The sequence below is a fragment of the Tachyglossus aculeatus genome, chromosome X5, assembly GCF_015852505.1.
Source record: "Tachyglossus aculeatus isolate mTacAcu1 chromosome X5, mTacAcu1.pri, whole genome shotgun sequence".
Taxonomy (NCBI): Eukaryota; Metazoa; Chordata; class Mammalia; order Monotremata; family Tachyglossidae; genus Tachyglossus; species Tachyglossus aculeatus.
Window position 1 is genome coordinate 8,744,026 of NC_052097.1, and position 19,340 is coordinate 8,763,365.

At 45.0% G+C, this 19,340-nt stretch overlaps 1 protein-coding gene across 2 annotated transcripts in view; it reads left to right on the forward strand.

Annotated features, from left to right (window-relative positions):
• Positions 1 to 18,383, forward strand: part of PDE5A (phosphodiesterase 5A) — a 100,441-nt gene extending 82,058 nt beyond the window's left edge. For both annotated transcript variants that reach the window (XM_038769169.1, XM_038769168.1), the window contains exons 13-21: positions 548 to 673; positions 3,056 to 3,150; positions 8,449 to 8,536; positions 8,639 to 8,739; positions 9,960 to 10,037; positions 14,452 to 14,515; positions 15,344 to 15,418; positions 15,760 to 15,843; positions 17,572 to 18,383. In XM_038769169.1, the coding sequence (XP_038625097.1) occupies positions 548 to 673; positions 3,056 to 3,150; positions 8,449 to 8,536; positions 8,639 to 8,739; positions 9,960 to 10,037; positions 14,452 to 14,515; positions 15,344 to 15,418; positions 15,760 to 15,843; positions 17,572 to 17,709 (849 nt within the window). In that variant the 3' untranslated portion in view covers positions 17,710 to 18,383. The remainder of the gene's footprint in view (positions 1 to 547; positions 674 to 3,055; positions 3,151 to 8,448; positions 8,537 to 8,638; positions 8,740 to 9,959; positions 10,038 to 14,451; positions 14,516 to 15,343; positions 15,419 to 15,759; positions 15,844 to 17,571) is intronic.
• Positions 18,384 to 19,340: the final 957 nt, after the last annotated feature.

Genomic DNA, 19,340 nt, shown 5'->3' on the forward strand with positions numbered 1-19,340 from the left:
GTACTAAGCACTTGGGAAGTACAAGTCGGCAGCATATAGAGACGGCCCCTACCCAACAGCGGGCTCACAGTCTAGATATTATTTGCTCATTTTATACATTAGGAAACTGAGGCACAGAGCAGTTCAATGACACACCCCAATGTGTCACAACAGGCAAGTGGTGAAGCCAGGACTAGAATTAGATGTCCTGACTTCCAGTTCCTGGCAGTGTTGTCTAGTGGGAAGAGCCATTTTGCTGCCAGTAGAATGCATTCAGCACCCGTAGAGGCAAACTGTCAACCAATATTCCCTTCCTTGATGTTTATGTCACCCCCTTAATCCAGGGGGTTCCCTCAGTGTTGTGCATAATCAGAATACGTGTGTGTGTGTGTGTGTGTGTGTGTGTGTGTGAGAGAGAGAGAGAGAGAGAGAGAGAGAGAGAGAGAGAGAGAGAGAGGTATTTGTAGATGAAGTTCACCAATGTGAGGCTTAAGCTAAATGGCTCATGGGTTTTCTTTCAGCTCTTTACCTATTTAACTCGAAATTTCATTATGCTTTTTTCCTTCAGGTGCTTTGCAAATGGATTTTAAGTGTGAAGAAGAATTACCGGAAGAATGTCGCCTACCACAATTGGAGACATGCTTTTAATACAGCACAGTGTATGTTCGCTGCTTTAAAATCAGGCAAAATTCAGGTATGGGCTACAGGCTTTGACGTCTTACTTCGTAGCTATGCAAACCTTCATAGCTAAAGTCTTGGAAGTCTTGGAAGCTTCGGGTTGAGACCAGCATTTTAAGTAGCCAATCCATTCTATGAGCAATATCTCTGTGGAGGGAGAGAAAGAGAGAGATCGAATGACATCAAATTACAATGGGTGGCAAAAATCTACCTTAGGATAGTTGTTTAGTGGCTGAAACTCAGACCTTAGACTTCTCTACAAATCATATGGAAATGCAGGGGCAGAGAGTCCAAGTTCCACAGAGTGAAGCCCTTTGGGTGTTTGTATCTTTGACCAGAGAGCCAGTGTTGCTGTCAAATTCTCCAGCAGGGCCTATCTTTGTTTAGCGCTGAGAAGTCCACAGAAAAGTGGGACAGGCTTAGTCTTGGGCAAGATCCCCAATCCCAGCCCCATTTTGGATCTCCTCGGTCTTGGGGAGACTATGACCCCAGCAGATTCAATGGTTGAGGCACTGCCTTGTGAGCATAGTGCGTCACACAGCGCAGAAAGCCCTTGTTTCTTCACCGGCATCAATCCCAGGAGCTTATGCAGCTAGTCAACTGCCTGGGACGCTTTAGCAGCAGTAATGATGCTATCTGAGGGCCTACTAAGTACAATGCACGAACCCTGTCCTCAGGAAAGGGCAGCAAAGACACAGTCACATTCCCTGTCTGCAAGCAGAGTGCAGTCTAATGGAGACCAGCATAAAAATACTTACAAATAGTAGAATCAGAGTAAAGCATTTAATGAACAGTTTAATATGCATATAGACCCAAGTGATGAGGATGGGTATAAGTAAAAAACCTCGGTCCTAGAGGTGGCTATTGGGTTGATAAGACATGGCACGGTGGAAATTAGTCTGCGGTTTGCCGATGGAGGTAGGGATCTTAGGAGAATGTTGAAGTTGGGGAGGGCTGAGATGGGGTGGATTTGGGTTGTGGGTGGGGGAAATGAGTTCCAGGCTGGAGGAACAGCGTGAGCAAGGGGTCAGAGGTGATGATGTCGGTTTGGGAGATATCAAATGGGATCCACTCCCAGACCCCAGATTTTCAGACTGGGCAGGATTGTACCCCTTGGATGGTGATTTTACTCCTTTGATCAATAATTCACAGTGCGAGAAACCAAATCCTGATTCTGCCCCTGCTAAATTAGGCATCTGCTTCTTCCCTTTTTTGGTCCAGCCTTGATTCTCACTTCCAAAGGATGTCTTCATATCAATCTTCATTTAGTTGGGTTTTCATTCATTCATTCATTCAATCATATTTATTGAGCGCTTATTGTATGCAGAGCACTGTACTAAGTGCTTGGGAAGTACAAGTTGGCAGCATCTAGAGACGGTCCCTACCCAACAGCGGGCTTACAGTCTAGAAGGGGGAGAAAGACGACAAAACATATTAACAAAATAAATAGAATAAATATGTACAAGTAAAATAAATAAATAGGGTAATAAATGCATACAAACATATATACAGGTGCTGTGGGGAGGAGAAGGAGGTAAGGCGGGGGGATGGGGAGGAGGGGGAGAGGAAGGAGGGGGCTCAGTCTGGGAAGGCCTCCTGGAGGAGGTGAGCTCTCAGTAGGGCTTTGAAGGGAGGAAGAGAGCTAGCTTGGCGGATGTGTGGAGGGAGGGCATTCCAGGCCCGGGGAATGATGTGGGCCGGGGGTCGACGGCGGGACAGGCGAGAACGAGGCACGGTGAGGAGATTAGTGGCAGAGGAGCGGAGGGTGCGGGCTGGGCTGGAGAAGGAGAGAAGAGGAGAGTAGGGGAGAGAAGGGTTTTGTGGGACAAGGGTTTAAACTCAGTAAATGGAGCATAGGTTAGGGATCTGATTCATTCTCTTTGGAAGTGTTATGGCAGTGTGGTCCCTACCTGAGATTATGGAGTGAAAAGCAAGCCATAATTTTGGGAGAAAGAAGGATGCATATGTGTTCCTTTGACTCTACTGACAACCAGGGGACCATTTCCCCAGGGACCGTTCTTGTAACAGGAAGGGAAACGTCTTTTCTTTCCCAGCAGGAACATTTATTGAAAACTGGTATCAGTAGCTTCCAGTCAAGTTCAAAATGTTGAAAAACACTTTCAGGTGCCACAAGTTTCCTGATGTTCTTTTTCTGCTCCCATTTGAAGCGATGTCTGACCTCCAAATGAACCAAATTAATTAGGAAAGGGAAATATTATTGTAATGTATGTCTTTTGTGACTAACGATAGGATCCAAACATTGGGAAAACCTGTCATTACTGCAAAGACTGTAACACCATCACTGTGCAACATAAACCCCTCCGCTAACCGTTACATTTCCCTTTCCCACGTAGTGCATCGTTCAGGTTTAAATCTTGTTTGTTGTTGTTTCACGCAGAACAAGCTGACCGACCTGGAGATCCTGGCTTTGTTGATTGCAGCCCTGAGCCACGATTTGGATCACCGAGGTGTGAACAATTCATATATCCAAAGGTAAGTCATTCTCCCAAACGAACAGGACGAGTTGCATTCCTTCCCTCAGTGGTAGAGGGAGGTCTTCCTTCAGTAGGCCAAAGGAAGCAGCATGGCCTAATGGGTAGAGCCCAGGCTTGGGAGACAGAAGTACCTGGGTTCCAATTCCGTCTCTGCCCCTTGTCTGCTATGTGATCGTGGGCAAGTCAATTCACTTCTCTGATCCACAGTCACCTCACCTGTAAAATGGGTATTAAGACTGTGAGCCCCATGTGGGACATAGATGGACTGTGTCCAAACCGATTAGCTTGTAGCTTACCCCAGCACTTAGTACAGTACCTGGCACAGAGTAAGCACTTAACAAATATCCTTAAAAAAAATTAAAATAATAAACAGCTACACTTTCAGATGATGTGAGTTAAATTGTTTTTGCAGATATATTTAAATGTTTGAGAACCTAAAAGCCTGACCTTTGGGGAGAGAAGCACATTTTGGGGGCTGACTTTGTTTTTCTCCCTAGTAGGAATACTCTACCTGATTTTTTTTTATTGGTATTTAAATCCTTACTGTGTGCCAGGCACTGTACTAAACACTGGGGTAGGTCATCGGATTGGACGCAGTCCACATCGGGGCTCAGTCTTAATTCCTATTTTTACAGATGAGGAAACTGAGACCCAGAGAAGTGAAGTGATTTGCCCAAGGTCACACAGCAGACGAGTGGCAAAGCTGGGATTAGAACCCCAGGTCCCCTGATTCCCGCGCCCATGCTCTATCCACCAGGCCACACTGCTTCCCTGGGAAGAGTAGTTATGCTCCTTCTGACTCATCTCAAAAATGATCAATCAGTGGTATTTATTGAGTGCTGACACTTTGTAGGGCTCTGTATTAAACGCTTAGGAGAGTATAATGCAACAATATGACACATTCTCTGTCCACAGCAAGCTTACAGTCTAGAGGACTAGAGGCAAGGACTAGAGGATGAGCCTAGATTCAAAGCCTGACCCGCCACCCCGAGAAGCCGTGGCGGGAAGTCCACAGACGCCACTGACTCTTAGGGGACAGAAATGTCCTAACGCCAGCAGGACTTGCCCTTAAGTTGTTGACTCTTCCGTCTCCTGCATTAGCTGCCTCCAAACCCTTCAAAGAGAGGCTCAACTTACCAAAGGGAAACTTCCACTGGCATATTCAGTGCTAAAGGCTGCCTCTCCGTGGGATAATTCATTTCGCCATACAGAGAATCTGCTTTAAAATTGTGGGTTTAAAAGAAATTTAAAGTCTAAAATTGAATCCAACAGGTTAAAAAGCCTGGATGTCAGTGATTAGATTTTCTTATGAAGCACCATTTTTGATTTGTTTTTTGTTTTTTTAAATCAGTGAAATTCTGGGTAGGTCTGGCAGTCCCTTCCCTTGACTGACTAATTACATGAAAAGCTTCATGTTGAAAAAAAATGTGTAGTGTTGAAGCATCAACAGTGCCTTATGCTGAGTTTGGATTGGGAAGAAAGATGTGAGGCCCTCGCTCGAGAGGTAAAGATCGAGTATTTGCTGTTGAAACAAAAAGGGGCTTAAGAGGCCTCTTAAGGCTTGCTTTCCCAAGGACAGCTATGGCCTATGACCCCTTGTATCTCAATAGGGGAGAGAGGAGGAAGAACATGAAAATGATAGAAAAGCAGTAGAAAGGTCTGTAGAGCAAAATGTAATTACCTTTTCATCTTGAGCCAGTGTTGACATTCTTTGTTCAAATTTATAAAGTTGAGGGATATGAGTCATCTGTGATGCATAACTTAAAAAAAATTTAAAAAACCCTTGCGGGGAGCGAGTGATAACTTTGAAGATATAAATGCAAGCCCCCAGACAAGGCTGCAGCTCCCTCCCAAAGAATGAGCCCGTTCAGTTATTTTTTGCTTTGTTTATGTAAAAAAAAAATTGCCGGAAAACATCTGGAGAAATGTCATCTCTTCAAAAATGTCCTGGGAAACAGTCAAACACAGCAAAATCCTGCCTTCATACGTGCCACAAAGTAGAGATTAGCACAGCTCAATAATACCATCTTCTTTGACCAAAGTTGTTCTGGAGACGTTTTTCTTTTCTAAATCCCTGTGGTTAGTGAAGACTGAAAGTTTTCCAGTTCTTTTTCTGGTAGTGAGGGAGTGAGAGTTGGCGTAAGAGCTTTTTCTCTTAAGCAATGAACTTTGAAAAAATAATAGAAGAGCAAACATTCCTTAGAGTGATTAAGAACATAGGAAATGTCATCCTGGGTCAAAATAATGGATCCATCCAGACATTCATCCATCCTGGATCCATCCAGGTCATTCATTCAGTTGGATTTACTGAGAATTTACTGTGTGCAGAGCACTGTACTGAGAGCTTGGGAGAGTAAAGTACAACAATAAACAGACACATTCCCTGCCCACAATGAGCTTACCATCTCTCTCCAACCATGGCCATGTAGGATGCCTGGAGGAACAGTGTAATGGTTGGTCTCCATCACTTATCTTAAAGATCAAAGATTGACCTTTCATTATCCCTCTGTTTTCTCTCTATTAATAGATATATCAACCCTAACCTTGTCTTCCTAAGTCTACAACATTTAATCAGTAGGGTGTAGTGTGTGCAGAGCACCATGCTAAGCACTTGGGAAAGTACGTTTGAGTAAATCTCCACTTGCACCCTGTTGTCAAGGACTTTATAATCTAATGATGGAGGGAGGAGGGAAGAGAGACTGACAAACAAAATGCTCACAGACACTATAGATGGGAGAGTTAGATAAATAAGTGGAAATTAATGTGCAAATGCGCATAAGTTCTAGGGTGTTCTTTCTTGAATGGAGGGGGCAGGGAAAGCTTGTTTGTTTCAATTTTATTTTTAGGTTTTTGGATGTGAGCCCAACATTATAAATTCTTAAACATATTTTATTCCTTTTTGGGTAAGGAGGGCAAATACAAACAGTTTGGAAATCCTCCGAGCCTTTCTCCCGAAAGTTCCTGAACGTAACTGAACGTTGCCTGATAAGGAAAAGGTTGTTAGCCATCTGGGGCCACCTACTTCAGGATCTCTAGCGAGCAGCAAAACCCTGCTTGTGGGACTTTGAAATGAACCCTGTGCTGCCCCGTGCAGAGGAGATGATGGAACTTTAAAACTTACATTCGAGGGTAAATTTCAACTTAGAGATAGCAGAAAAAAACCATTTTTAGAAAGGACAGATGTCTCCAGCTCTCAGTGAGTGGGCCTCAAGCCCTCTCTGGTTTGGGCCTTGGCACCTCAGATGGTAAAATTGCGGCAAATGAGAGGAATGTTTAGGTGTGTGGATACTGACCCCTCCTGCCCCCCATTTATCCTTCAAGATAGTACTGGTAATGGTATTTATCGAGCACCTACTGAATGTAGAGCACTGTACTAAGCTTGTGAGAAAGTACAACAGAAGCAAGGTACACAGTTCCTGCCCATGAGGATCTCCAAAGACATCACATTAGAAGCAGCATGGCTCAGTGGAAAGAGCACGGGCTTGGGAGTCAAAGGTCATGGGTTCGAATTCCGGCTCTGCCAATTGTCACCCGGGTGACCTTGGGCAAGTCACTTAACTTCTCTGTGCCTCAGTTCCCTCATCTGTAGAATAAGGATTAAGACTGTGAGCCCCACGTGGGACAACCTGATCACCTTGTATCCTCCCCAGCACTTAGAACAGTGTTTTGCACATAGTAAGCACTTAACAAATGCCATTATTATTGTTGTTATTATTATCATCACTACCGGCAACACTCATGATCTGTGAGCGCAAACGAAGCCGAGGGAACTGGTGAGTAATTGGGATCTTTTTGCACCCTGGGCACTTGCAAAACAATGGCTTCTCTGTTTATGGCTTACAGTTCCTGAGGAGCTAACAGGAGCCAAATATCAGTTCCTACAAATTTTTCCCAACTCTTAATGTAAGAATAATAATAATGTTGGTATTTGTTAAGCGCTTACTGTGTGCCAAGCACTGTTCTAAGCACTGGGGAGGTTACAAGGTGATCAGGTTGTCCCACGGGGGGCTCACAGTCTTAATCCCCATTTGACAGATGAGGGAACTGAGGCCCAGAGAGGTGAAGTGACTTGCCCAAAGTCACCCAGCTGACAAGTGGCAGAGCCGGGACTTGAACCCATGACCTCTGACTCCAAAGCCCGGGCTCTTTCCACTGAGCCACGCTGCTTCTCTCATAATGTAGACATAAAGTTTCATTCAGGAGTGCGCTCTTCAGGGTGTGAGTGGGAGAGTCCACCTAGCAAATTACGTGGAGAATTTAATCTGAAAACTCTCTTTTGGCCTGAATTACCTATATGTTTAGGCCATCTGTTGAGAGAGAGAGAAAGTAAATTTTTAACAAGAAAAGCATAACCTTCCAAAGTTGAATCCAGCAAATAAATGGCTTAAGGATACTATAAGGATTTTACAAGGTGAGAGTGAGTAGCTGCTTGTTCCAGCAGTTTTGTTCCATCTGCTTGTGCTTGTTCCAGCAGTTTTGTTCCATCTGCTTGAGAAGCAGCAAGGCGTAGCAGATAGAGCACGGGCTTGGGAGTCAGAAGGTCATGGGTTCTAATCCCGGCTCCACCACTTGTCTGTTGTGTGACCTTAGGCAAGTCACACAACGAACAAGTGGTGGAGCCGGGCCTCATTTACCTCATCTGTAAAAAGGAGATTGAGTACGTAAGCCCTATGTGGGACAGGGACTGTGTCCAACCCAATTATCCTGAATCCACCTACATCGCTTAGTCCAGTTCCTGGCACATAGTAAGTGCTTAACATATGCCATAATTATTATTATCTGTGAGCCAATGGTCTATGAGCAGCGGGGAACAGGCCACGTGCCTCTTGCAGGCCATAATTTTCAGGTTAGAAGCCACTGTGGGGAGCTTTTCCAAGCAGGTGTACCTGTGCATCCATAGTTTTCTCTGAGGGCATTTGCATTTTTAGTGTTTGTGCTTTTTGCTGCAGTTCCTTATGTCCTGCCCGCTTCCTCACGCGTGGTTTGAAACAGAACCCACGACGTCGGCTCCATTCTGACAAAACAACTCTCACGGCAGTCATAGACACAGCCCATCTCTCTGGCTAGGTTTATTGTGCATAAGTGGCCTTCCAACCTCTCTCCGCGCCTTTTCCAAGGGGAAGCCAGAGAAGAGTGTCTCGAGGAGGTAGTGGTGGCGGGGTTGGGGACAGTCTGCCTGGGAAGTTGCTTGACAGCAGGAAGCCTCCACAGAGGGGCTGACTCTTGCTGAATGGGAGGGGACGATTAACATGGTGTTTCTGTCCCTTTCCCCCCACCTCACCACATGTTTCCTCAGGAGCGAACACCCCCTCGCCCAGCTTTACTGCCACTCCATAATGGAGCACCATCATTTTGACCAGTGCCTGATGATCCTGAATAGTCCCGTAAGTGTGCATGTGTGTATGTGTGTGTTCGTGGTTATTTTACGCTCTGCAAACTTAGGTTGTTACGCAGCAAAGTGCTAATGCTGTTTTTCCTCTGCCCAGGGTAACCAAATTCTCAGCGGCCTCTCCGTTGAAGAATACAAGACCACACTGAAAATGATCAAGCAAGCCATCCTAGCAACTGATTTAGCCCTGTACATTAAGTAAGTTGCAAGCCCCACTAAGGGCTCCTAGCCAAGGCTAGGCTCTATAAAACGACTTGGACATTTGTCGGGAACTCTTAGGCTTGCAGGAGAAAGTGTCTGGGGAGAGAGAGGCATCAGGATCGAATAGACACAAAGAATCAAAAAAGCCCCCATAAATATAAAGAGAGCAAGACACTCACTGTAGTTGAAAATAGATAAATTGCCATGCTTCCGGGAGCGCAGAGGGCACAAACATAATCAATGCATGTCCGTTTGGAGGCCGAGGGTTTGATTTATGTGTTTCCCAGGCCCTTTCCTTCTCCTTTTCCTTCCGGGTCCAGGTTTTTGGCCTTTTTGGTGTTCACATCCAGCTGTACAGAGGGGAATGAGATGAAATTCAAAGCAGGTCACATAGGTCCTTTGTTATTGTTCTGGCAAAAGGTTTGGTGTCAACACAGGATGTTAAAGCTATTACCTAAAATGGGGTTCATTGATTTCTAATTATTCCCACCATCACCAATGGGAAACAGTGAAATCTGTTTGCATTCTAATGCAGACCAGTGTGGGTATCTGGCATGGCCCTTAAAACACTTCCTCATGCCTTTTTAGCAGTTGAAACCAGAAGGTTTCAGAACACACCACGTGTTCCCTGTGTGACCCACACCCAAGGCACTGGACCTGTTCCCCGCAGACTGGAAGCAGGATGCTTTATCCCGAGCAGTTGGCCGCAAATTGCATCCCTGCTGTGCGGCAGATGTTCTTTGTCGTGCATTTTAGAGGCGGTGATGTACATCTCTGTTGGGAAGTAACACATCTATGGAGTTTGGGACCTACTGGGATTCTTCCGGCTGAGAGAAAAATTTATAACCATTCTTAATTAACAGTCTTCTCCAGACTAGGTGAAATGTCCTGCTTTTTCTGGGAAAAAGAAATCTCAGAAGGGGAAGCGAGAATAAGAATAAGCGAGTGTAAGCATAGATGACCCAGAGCCAGAGTTCTTTAAAGTGGTCCCCTTCCTGAAGACGTTCCGCTTAATGATATCTGTGTTTCCAAATTTCCCATTGCTTTGCACGTGTAGGGAAATGTTTTTCAGGTGGTCTGGCCACAGCTAGTTCCAGGAAAAAAAGAAATCCACAAGCACTTTTTTTTTCCTGGGTTATTTTAATTCTTGTTAGGCTTCGGAATGGCAGCCTAGGGAAAGGTGGCCTCTAACCTGTGTGGCCTTCATTGTTTTCCAGGAGACGGGGAGACTTTTTCGAACTTATACGGAAGAAGCAATTTAACTTGGAAGATCCCCCGCAAAAGGAACTGTTTTTGTAAGTGGCTTTCAAGTGGTTGAAGCTGTGGGTCTTGGAAATGAGAAGCTTTTCTCCTTCTTTAGTTCTAGTCCAACAGCATTGGGATTTAGTAGGGTTGAGGCTTAATATCACGCTGGCCCAGTTCTGATGGCAGAGCCCTTGATCTATCCATCTGTAAGAGAGGTTGGTTTGCTGAACTCCAGTGAACAGCTTTTGTCCAAGAAATGGTCTCATAAGGTGGGTAGGACAGTCTCATCGCCCTTTCGCTGCTCTCATTGTCTTGGAGAGGAAATAGCAAATCTGATCCCACTAATGCGCTCATCGTGTTGTGAATTAAAGGCCTACTATGTGCCAAGCATTGTGCTAATTTCCGGGGTAGATACAAGATAATCACAGCGGACAAAGTCCCTGCCTCTTACAGGGCTCACAGTGGAAGCTGGGTAGATTAACCCCATTTTACAAATGAGAAAAGGGAGGCATGGAGAAGTTACACAGCAAGCAAGTGGTGAAACCAGGCCTAGAACCCGGCCCTTCTGGTTCCCAATTCCATGTTCTTTCTGCTAGGCCAACCAAGGCTGATGTAAGTAGGCTAACAGTTTGCAGATAGATGCATTCATTGGTGTACTCTCCCAAGCTCTTAGTACAGTGCTCTGCACAGGGTAAGTAAATACAATTGATTAGTGTGTCCCTCCTGTATTTCATTCAAGAGAAGCAGCGTGGCTCAGTGGGAAGAGCCTGGGCTATGGAGTCAGAGGTCATGGGTTTGAATCCCAGCTCTGCCAAATGTTAGCTGTGTGACTTTGGGTGAGTCACTTAACTTCTCTGTGCCTCAGTCACCTCATCTGTAAACTGGGGATGAAGACTTTGAGCCCCCTCTGGGACAACCTGATCACCTTGTAACCTCCCCAGTGCTTAGAACAGTGCTTTGCTCATAGTAAGCCCTTAACAAATGCCATCATCATCATTATTATTATTATTATTCAACTGGATGAAAAAATGAGAGCATTGGGAAAATCCTAGGGAAGACGACCAAGTTGGAGATACTGATCCTTCTACATCTTCTAGACTGTGAGCCCACTTTTGGGTAGGGACCGTCTATATGTTGCCAACTTGTACTTCCCAAGCACTTAGTACAGGGCTCTGCACACAGTAAGCGCTCAATAAATATGATTGAATGAATGAATGAATGAATCCAGGTGTGATGAAGGTTTGTAGAGTCTGAGACCTGCAGAAAAAGGAAGTTAATTGAAGCCTCACTTTTTCCAGTCTTTTCGTTTGTTTGTTTCTCTGCCAAGGTGGTCAGTAATAATAATAATAATAATAATAGCATTTATTAAGCGCTTACTACGTGCAATACCAACATCACTGGACATTTTGGGTGATGAGTTCTGATAGGTCTCCCTTGGAAAACTCATTCGCTTCCATGGCTTCAGGAACTACCTCCTTGTAGGTGATTAGATGATTCCCAAATCTGCCTCTCCAGCCCTGACCTCTCTCCCTCCCTACAGACTCCCATTGCCTCCTGCTTCAGGACATCTCTAATTGGATGTCCCGCTGACACCTCAAACGTAACATGTCCAAAACAGAACTGCTCATCTTCCTACTCCAACCCTGTCCTCACCCTCTTTCCCATCACTGTAGACAACATTACTGTCCTCTGCGTTTGACGAGCCCATAACCTTGGCATTATCCTCAATTCACCTCTCTCATTCAAGCCACATATTTAATCTGTCACCAAATCCTGCCGGTTCTGCTTTCATAACATTGCTAAAATCCGCTCTTTCCTCTCCATCCGAACTGCGACGTATCCTTTCCCGCCTTGACTACTGCATCAGCCTCCTCGCCGACCACCGTGGCTCTCCCCATTCCAGTCCTTACTTCACTTTGGTGCCCAGGGTATTTTTCTGCAAAAGCGCTCAGCCTGTCACCCCACTCCTCAGGAGCCTTCAGGGGTTGCCCGTCCACCTCCACACCGAACAGAAACCCCTTACCACCGGCTTTAAAGCGTTCAATCAGCTTGTCTGTTCTTACCTCACCTCTCTGATCTCCTACTATAGCCAAGCCTGCACCCTTTACTCCACTAATTCCAACCTACTCACTGTATGTCCCCCTCGCTGCTGACCCTTCGCCCACATCCTCCCTCTGGCCTGGAGATTACTCCCCCTGTGTATTCAACAGACCACTACTCTGCCCCCCTTCTAAGTAGAGAAGCAGCAGGGCTCAATGGAAAAAGCCCGGGCTTGAGAGTCAGAGGTCATGGGTTCAAATCCCAGCTCTGCCAAGTGTCAGCTGTGTGACTTTGGGCAAGTCACTTCACTTCTCAGTGCCTCAGTTACCTCATCTGTAAAATGGGGATGAAGACTGTGAACCCACGTGGGACAATCTGATCACCTTCTATCCTCCCCAGCACTTAGAACAGTGCTTTGCACATAGAAAGCACCTTACAAATGCCATCATCATCATCACCTTCAAAGCCTCATTAAAATCACATCCCCTCCAAGAGGCTTTCTTTGGCACTTCGATCTTTCCCCTCTAAGCACTTGATATTCACCCCACTCACAACAGTTATGAGCATTTGGTAAACGCTTACAAATCATCGAGCACTGTTCGAAGCACTGGGGTAGATATGTCCATCAGATAGTACACAGTCCCTGTCATACATGGGACTCACGGTCCAAATAGAAGGGAGAACAGATATTGAATCCCCATTTTACAGATGGGGCAACTGAGGCACTGAAAAATTAAGTGACTTGCCCCTGGTCATACAGCTGGCAGCTCCTGGGGTCGGGATTAGAACCCGGATCCTCTGATTCCCAAGCTAGTGCTCTTTCCCCTAGGCCATGCTATTTTAGTGTCTGTCTCCCCATCTGGACTATAAGCTCATTGTGTTCAGGGAATGTGTCTCTCAACTCCTGTATTTCACTCTCCCAAGCCCTTAGTGCTCTGCACACAGTAAGCACTCAATAAATACCATCGATTGATCGATAGTGTACTTAGGAGGTGTGCATGTGTCTCACAGGAATAATAATCATTGTGGTATTAAGCATTTACTTTGTGCACAGCAGGGTACCGAGCACTGGGAGAATGGGTATTTAAGTCCCATTTTGCAGATGAGGAATCAAGGCCCGGAAAAGTTAAGTGCCTTGTACAAGATCACCCAGCTGGCAAGGGACTAAACAGGGTTTCGAACCCAGGTCACCGTTTCCCTGGCCTGCGCTCTTTCGACTAGGTCACACTGAACCATTTGGACATCACCAGCGAGTACATACCAGCTAGACTTCATCATCCCAAGAGTGAGCTCCATAAGGAAAACTCAGTATCACATTTAAGCTGATTTTAGGACTTAATTTGGGTAATATATCCTTTGGGTAATCAAGGACAGATTCTGGTCCATGGCTGTTCTCCCTCCTGTTTAGGTGAGCCCCTTGTGGGACGGGGACCTTGTCCAAGTGGATTATCTTGTATCTGCCCCAGAGCTTAGTACAGTGTGTAGGACTTGTAAGGGGGTGACATAAAATTGGAAACAAAGACCGAAGGTTTTGCTAAAGACAGGGCGTTGCTGGTGTGGGATGATTTCCAATAATGATAATGTATTCATTCATTCAATCGTATTTATTGAGCGCTTACTGTATGCAGAGCACTGTACTACGCACTTAATTCATTAATCAGTGGTATTTATTGATCACTTACTCTATGCAGAGTACTGTACCAAGCACCTGGGAGAGTACAATCTTGCAGGGTTGACAGGATTGACCTTTTTTTAATGGTATTTGTTAAGTGCTTACTATGTGCCAAGAACTGTACTAAGCACTGGGGTGGATACAAGTTAATCAGGTTGGACACAGTGCATGTCCCACAAGGGGCTCCCAGTCTTAGTCCCCATTTTACACATGAGGGAACTGAGTCCCAGAAAAGTGAAGTGACTTGCCATGGGTCACACAGCTGATGAGTGGCAGAGCCAGGATTAGAACCCAGGCCCATGCTGTATCCACTAAGCCACGCTGCATCTCAAAACCTTCTGTCTTTACTTCTAACTTTGTCACCCCTAGACACTTCAGGATGTTTGATATGATGTCGAAATGTCCTAAGAACACGCAGTCCCGTTGCTGCAAACTTCTGCCTCTTTCCCCCTCTCCATCCCCCCCATCTTACCTCCTTCCCTTCCCCACAGCACCTGTATATATGTATATATGTTTGTACATATTTATTACTCTATTTTACTTGTACATATCTATTCTATTTATTTTATTTTGTTAGTATGTTTGGTTTTGTTCTCCGTCTCCCTCTGTTAGACTGTGAGCCCACTGTTGGGTAGGGACTGTCTCTAGATGTTGCCAGCTTGTACTTCCCCTGCGCTTAGTACAGTGCTCTGCACGCGGTAAGCACTCAATAAATACGATTGATCGATTGATTGATTGATTTGTCTCAACAGAGCCATGCTGATGACCGCATGCGACTTGTCCGCGATCACCAAGCCGTGGCCAGTGCAGCAGCGGGTGGGTTGCTCTCTTAATTTACCATTTGTTTGCCGGCAACACTGATGTCCGTCACGTGCAAACCGTTTCTGGGCTGGTTTAGCCGTTAAAGGAAGTTTGGTACTCTGACAGAAGGTTCAGCAGGTAAATATGCAAGTGAAGCAGTAGGGACTAGTGGATGGACCACGGACTTGGGAGTCATGAGGTCAGAGGTTCTAATCCCGGCTCCACCACGTGTCTGCTGTGTGACCTTGGGCAGCGCATTCACTTCTCTGTGCCTCAGTTAGCTCATCTGTAAAATGGGGATTGTGATTATGATGATTACGTGGGACAGAGATACAATTTGCTTGTATCCACCCCAGTGCTTAGTACAGTGCCTGGCACATAATAAATGCTTCATAAATACCAGTATTATTATTGTATTATAATAATTAATTATAAAAGGTATAATAATATAATATTATTCTGTTATATTCATTAATCATTATAATTGTCTAATATAATCATTATAATAATATGTAATATAATGATTACATTATAATAATAACAATAAATACTGGCTTGGAAGACACCAGTGCTGTAATTTCATTTAGAACCTACATAATAGAATGGCATTCTCATTGAGTTTTCTAGCTAAGCATGAAGTTTTTCAGTTTTAGGTTGAGCAGCTTGCTATTTTTACATAGCAAATTTGGTCTAGTCTTCTTTTTTATTATTTCCTGGGAAGGTTTTGTTCCCTCTTTGCCATTTGGACTGTCAAATCTGTCGCTTTTGTATGTCTTTTTAATTCAAAGCAGGCAAATTTTCCATTTGTCGAAGGATTAAATCAGTCAGTGCTATTTATTGCAGATAGCAGAACTGGTAGCTGCTGAATTTTTTGACCAAGGAGACAAGGAGAGAAAAGAACTCAACATCGAGCCAACAGTAAGTAGGGGAGCCTTGTGGGTGGTCCTTAAGCCCCAACACACAGCTGGGGACACATGGATTTTCTGGTTTATTTCCCAAGGGAGCCCCAACCTCTCGTTCTTCCTTCCCTTTATTCCCTCACCGCTGTTGGTTTTCCCTGAGGATAACTTCCAAACACCCCAGCAAGGGGCAGAGAAACGTACCAAGAGGCCATTTCCAGAGTTAGAATCGGATGTGATCTCTTTATGCACTGTGGCTGTGTGGGCCGCCTCGGCTAAGCCGCCGCTTCTCCTTCACTTTGGAGGAGCTAATACCCATCGGGTCCTTTAAGCGAATGCAGATTTTTCTCGTGTTTTCAGGACCTGATGAACAGAGAGAAGAAAAATAAAATCCCAAGTATGCAAGTTGGATTTATAGATGCCATCTGCTTACAACTCTATGAGGTAGGTAATAATAATAACAATAATAATAATAATTGTGGTATTTGTTAAGTACTTACTGTATGCCAGGCACTCTACTAAGCGCTGGGGTGGCGACAAGCAAATTAGGTTGGGGACAGTCCCTATCCCACATGGGGTTCACAATCTCAAACCCCATTTTGCAGCTGAGGTAACTGAAGCACAGAGAAGTGAAGTGACTTGCCCAGGTTCACACAGCAGACAAGTGGCAGAGCCAGGATTAGAACCCACAACCTTCTGATGCCCAGGCCCTTTCTCTATCCACTGCACCATGCTGCTTCTCTCATAGTAAGCACTTAACAAATATCACTATTATTATATGGGGCACGTACACAAGAGAACATACACACACACACACACACACACACACACACACACACACACACACACAGTTTCTCATAGGATCAGATTACACCATGAATTATTGTCATCTTGGCCAATTGCTACTAGCCCTGATAAAAAAAGACACCGAATTAATTGAATGTAGTTTACTTATCTCATGTTTGAAAAGATGAAACTTTTTGTGGTGAAGATTGATTTCACACCACTTGTCTGCTGTGTGACTTTGGGCAGGTCACTTAACTTCTCTTTGCCTCATAAAATGGGGATTAAGACTGTGAGCCCCACGTGGGACAACCTGATTACGTTGTATCTCCCCCAGTGCGTAGAACCGTGCTTGGCACATAGGAAGAACTTAACAAATACCATCATCATTATTTTTATTATTACTGACTATGGATAGCCCATTTCATAAGCTGCGCCTTAATTCATGATATATATAATTGTATATATTAAGCACTTACTTTGTCCCAGGCACTTTACTAAGTGCTAGCGTAGATACAAGCTAATCAGGTTGGACACAATCCATGTCCCACATGAGGCTCACAGTCTTTATCATTATTTTATAGATGAGGTAACTGAGGCTTAGAACAGTGAAGTGAAGGTCACACAGCAGACAAGTGGCAGAGCCAGAATTATAATCCAGGTCCTTCTGAGTCCCAGGCCCATGCTGTATCTATGAGGCCACACTGCTTCTCAATTTGTTTTCCAAAGATAGGCAGACCACACTGACCAGTTACAATGAAGAATTATTTTAACAAGCCACAGGTAAATTAAGAACAAAATGCAAAACATCGTGTTCCAGGATTTCATTTTTAAACCACTCTCAACATGAAGTCTAATAATGGCCTTAATCTTCACTTTTTTGATTGCCCCATCATTTGTGGAGGTATTCATCCTCATTCCTGGAAATATCAGGCTCTTTTACTGACAGAGATGTGTCCAATTAAGGCTCTTGTGCCAGGTTTGAGAGAGGATCTCTTTTCTATTTTCACAAAGGTGTCTAGTCTTGTATTGGATTGAAATTAACAACAGTAAATTGTGTGAGACCATATACAAGAGAGATTTACTTATACACCGTTCCCACTTCCTCTGGATTGAGTTATGCTCTTTTGCTTTTCCTTCAACTACCGAGAATTCACAATTCCTCTGATCAGAAGTGGGAGGGCCCCTGCTTCGAACAAATAGCATTTAATTTCAATATTCCTAGCTCAATAAGCAGAGAGCCATCTCCCTTTGTCAAGATTAGCCTTCACACATTGAAGGTTCCTCCTCTGGGCCTGAAACCTTAGACTTAGTTTTGAGTTTGCTAAACTTCTAGGAACAGCCTCAAGCGCTACCATTTGTCATTTGATTCTCTCTCCTTTCTCTAAGGCCCTGACCCACGTATCCGAGGCCTGTTTGCCTCTGTTGGATGGCTGCAGAAAGAACAGGCAGAAGTGGCAGGCTCTCGCAGAGCAGCAGGAGAAGAATCTGATTAACGGAGAAAGCAATCAGCCCAAACGGAACTGAGGAGCCTGTTGAAAGATAACTCAGAGTTTAAGTTTACAGAGAAGATGCCATAGTTTTGTAATACTAAACCTTGTGGTACACCGAGCGGATTTGGTGTCTACTTTGTCACTGCTGTATTTGTTTTCCCCCCGGTTTTCCTTTTTGCACAACCTTTTAAGAGCAGAGCATGCACCATTTTTAGGTAACCGCTGAAAAGTGTTTTGTATATTTCTTTTGCCACTTGAGTGCAGAGTGCACTCATCGCAGTGAGAAGGCAGTTTGCATTGTCATGTCCTGTGGAAAGGTACGAGTTAAATTCGTCGGCTGCCATAGAGAAACCTTTGCTTTTGAATTCTGCATATGTAGAATTGTTGCCGTCTGTCTTGATGAATGTTTAGCACCTTTTTTCCTCGTGATGTAAAGGCAGGTTCTCGTCTCTCCTGCTGAATAGACTGAAATGTGGGAGATGGAGAGGAGTTGATTGATTGGCATGCTCCAGGGATTCTGGTCATTCCTGCCAGTCTTGCCTTTCATGCACACCTGCATCTTTGCCAGCCCCTTTTGAGAATTTTGGGAATGTTGAAGAAAATGCTGTGAGTCAGCTGGTATCTGGGAGGCCTGTGAGCATAGAGAAAAATGACTGAATTAATAATAATAATAACGATGGCATTTGGTAAGCGCTTACCATGTGCCAGGCACTGTACTAAGTGCTGGGGTGGGTACAAGCAAATCTGGTTGGACAGAGTCCCTGTCCCGCATGGGGCTCACAGTCTCAATCCCCATTTTACAGATGAGGTAACGGAGGCACAGAGAAGTGAAGTGACTCGCTCAAGGTCATACAGCAGACAAGTGACGGAGCTGGGATTAGAATGCATGACCTTCCAACTCCCAGGCCCATGCCTTGTCTGCTGTGCCACGCTGCTTCAGTTGGGACGAAGGGGCGGAGGAGAAGGGCAGGGCAGCAAGCTTCCTGTACCTGTGGTACATTGCCCAGGCTGATGGCTTCAAAAGCACTGGAGCGAATACAAAGGGAAAGCTCAAGAGGTCAAGCTATTGCTAGTAGCGGGCGATATAAGCCAGTTCATTCAGGAGCAAGAGGCAGGATTTCTCTGTGTCCTTAGCAGACAAAGAAGGGAATCCTTTCTTCAGAAGGTCTCCCTTGGGGCAAAAAATACTCTTTCACGAACTTTGGGGAAAGGAGATGTTGATGCTCTCTTTCTGGGGAGGCGTTGTAACCCATTCTCCCAGCTTTCAGTTCTTCCTCTCCCCATACTGTGCGGTTTTGTGGCTCGCAGCTCGGAATACAGTAGAGAAACACCAGGGAGAGGTGATGGTCCCGTATGAGATGGGGCGTTTAGGTTCGATGTAAACCTATGCTCTTTATGCCCCTTTGGAATGGGCTGAAGGGAACTTAAGCAAACCCATGGGGAAGACTTATGGCACCGCTGATGCTGCGCAGGAAAGTAAAATAGTTGCCCCGGCATGGATAAAACCCTCAAGTCCGGTAGCTTAAATAGGGAATCAACCAAACTTGGAGCAGCTCTGAGGCTGGGATTTTCATTCCTGGGATTTGCAGGGTTTTCCGCAGAGTAGAAAGCACCTCCCCATTTCTGGTTGGAGTTGGAGTGAATTTGAAAGCAAGATGGAATTCG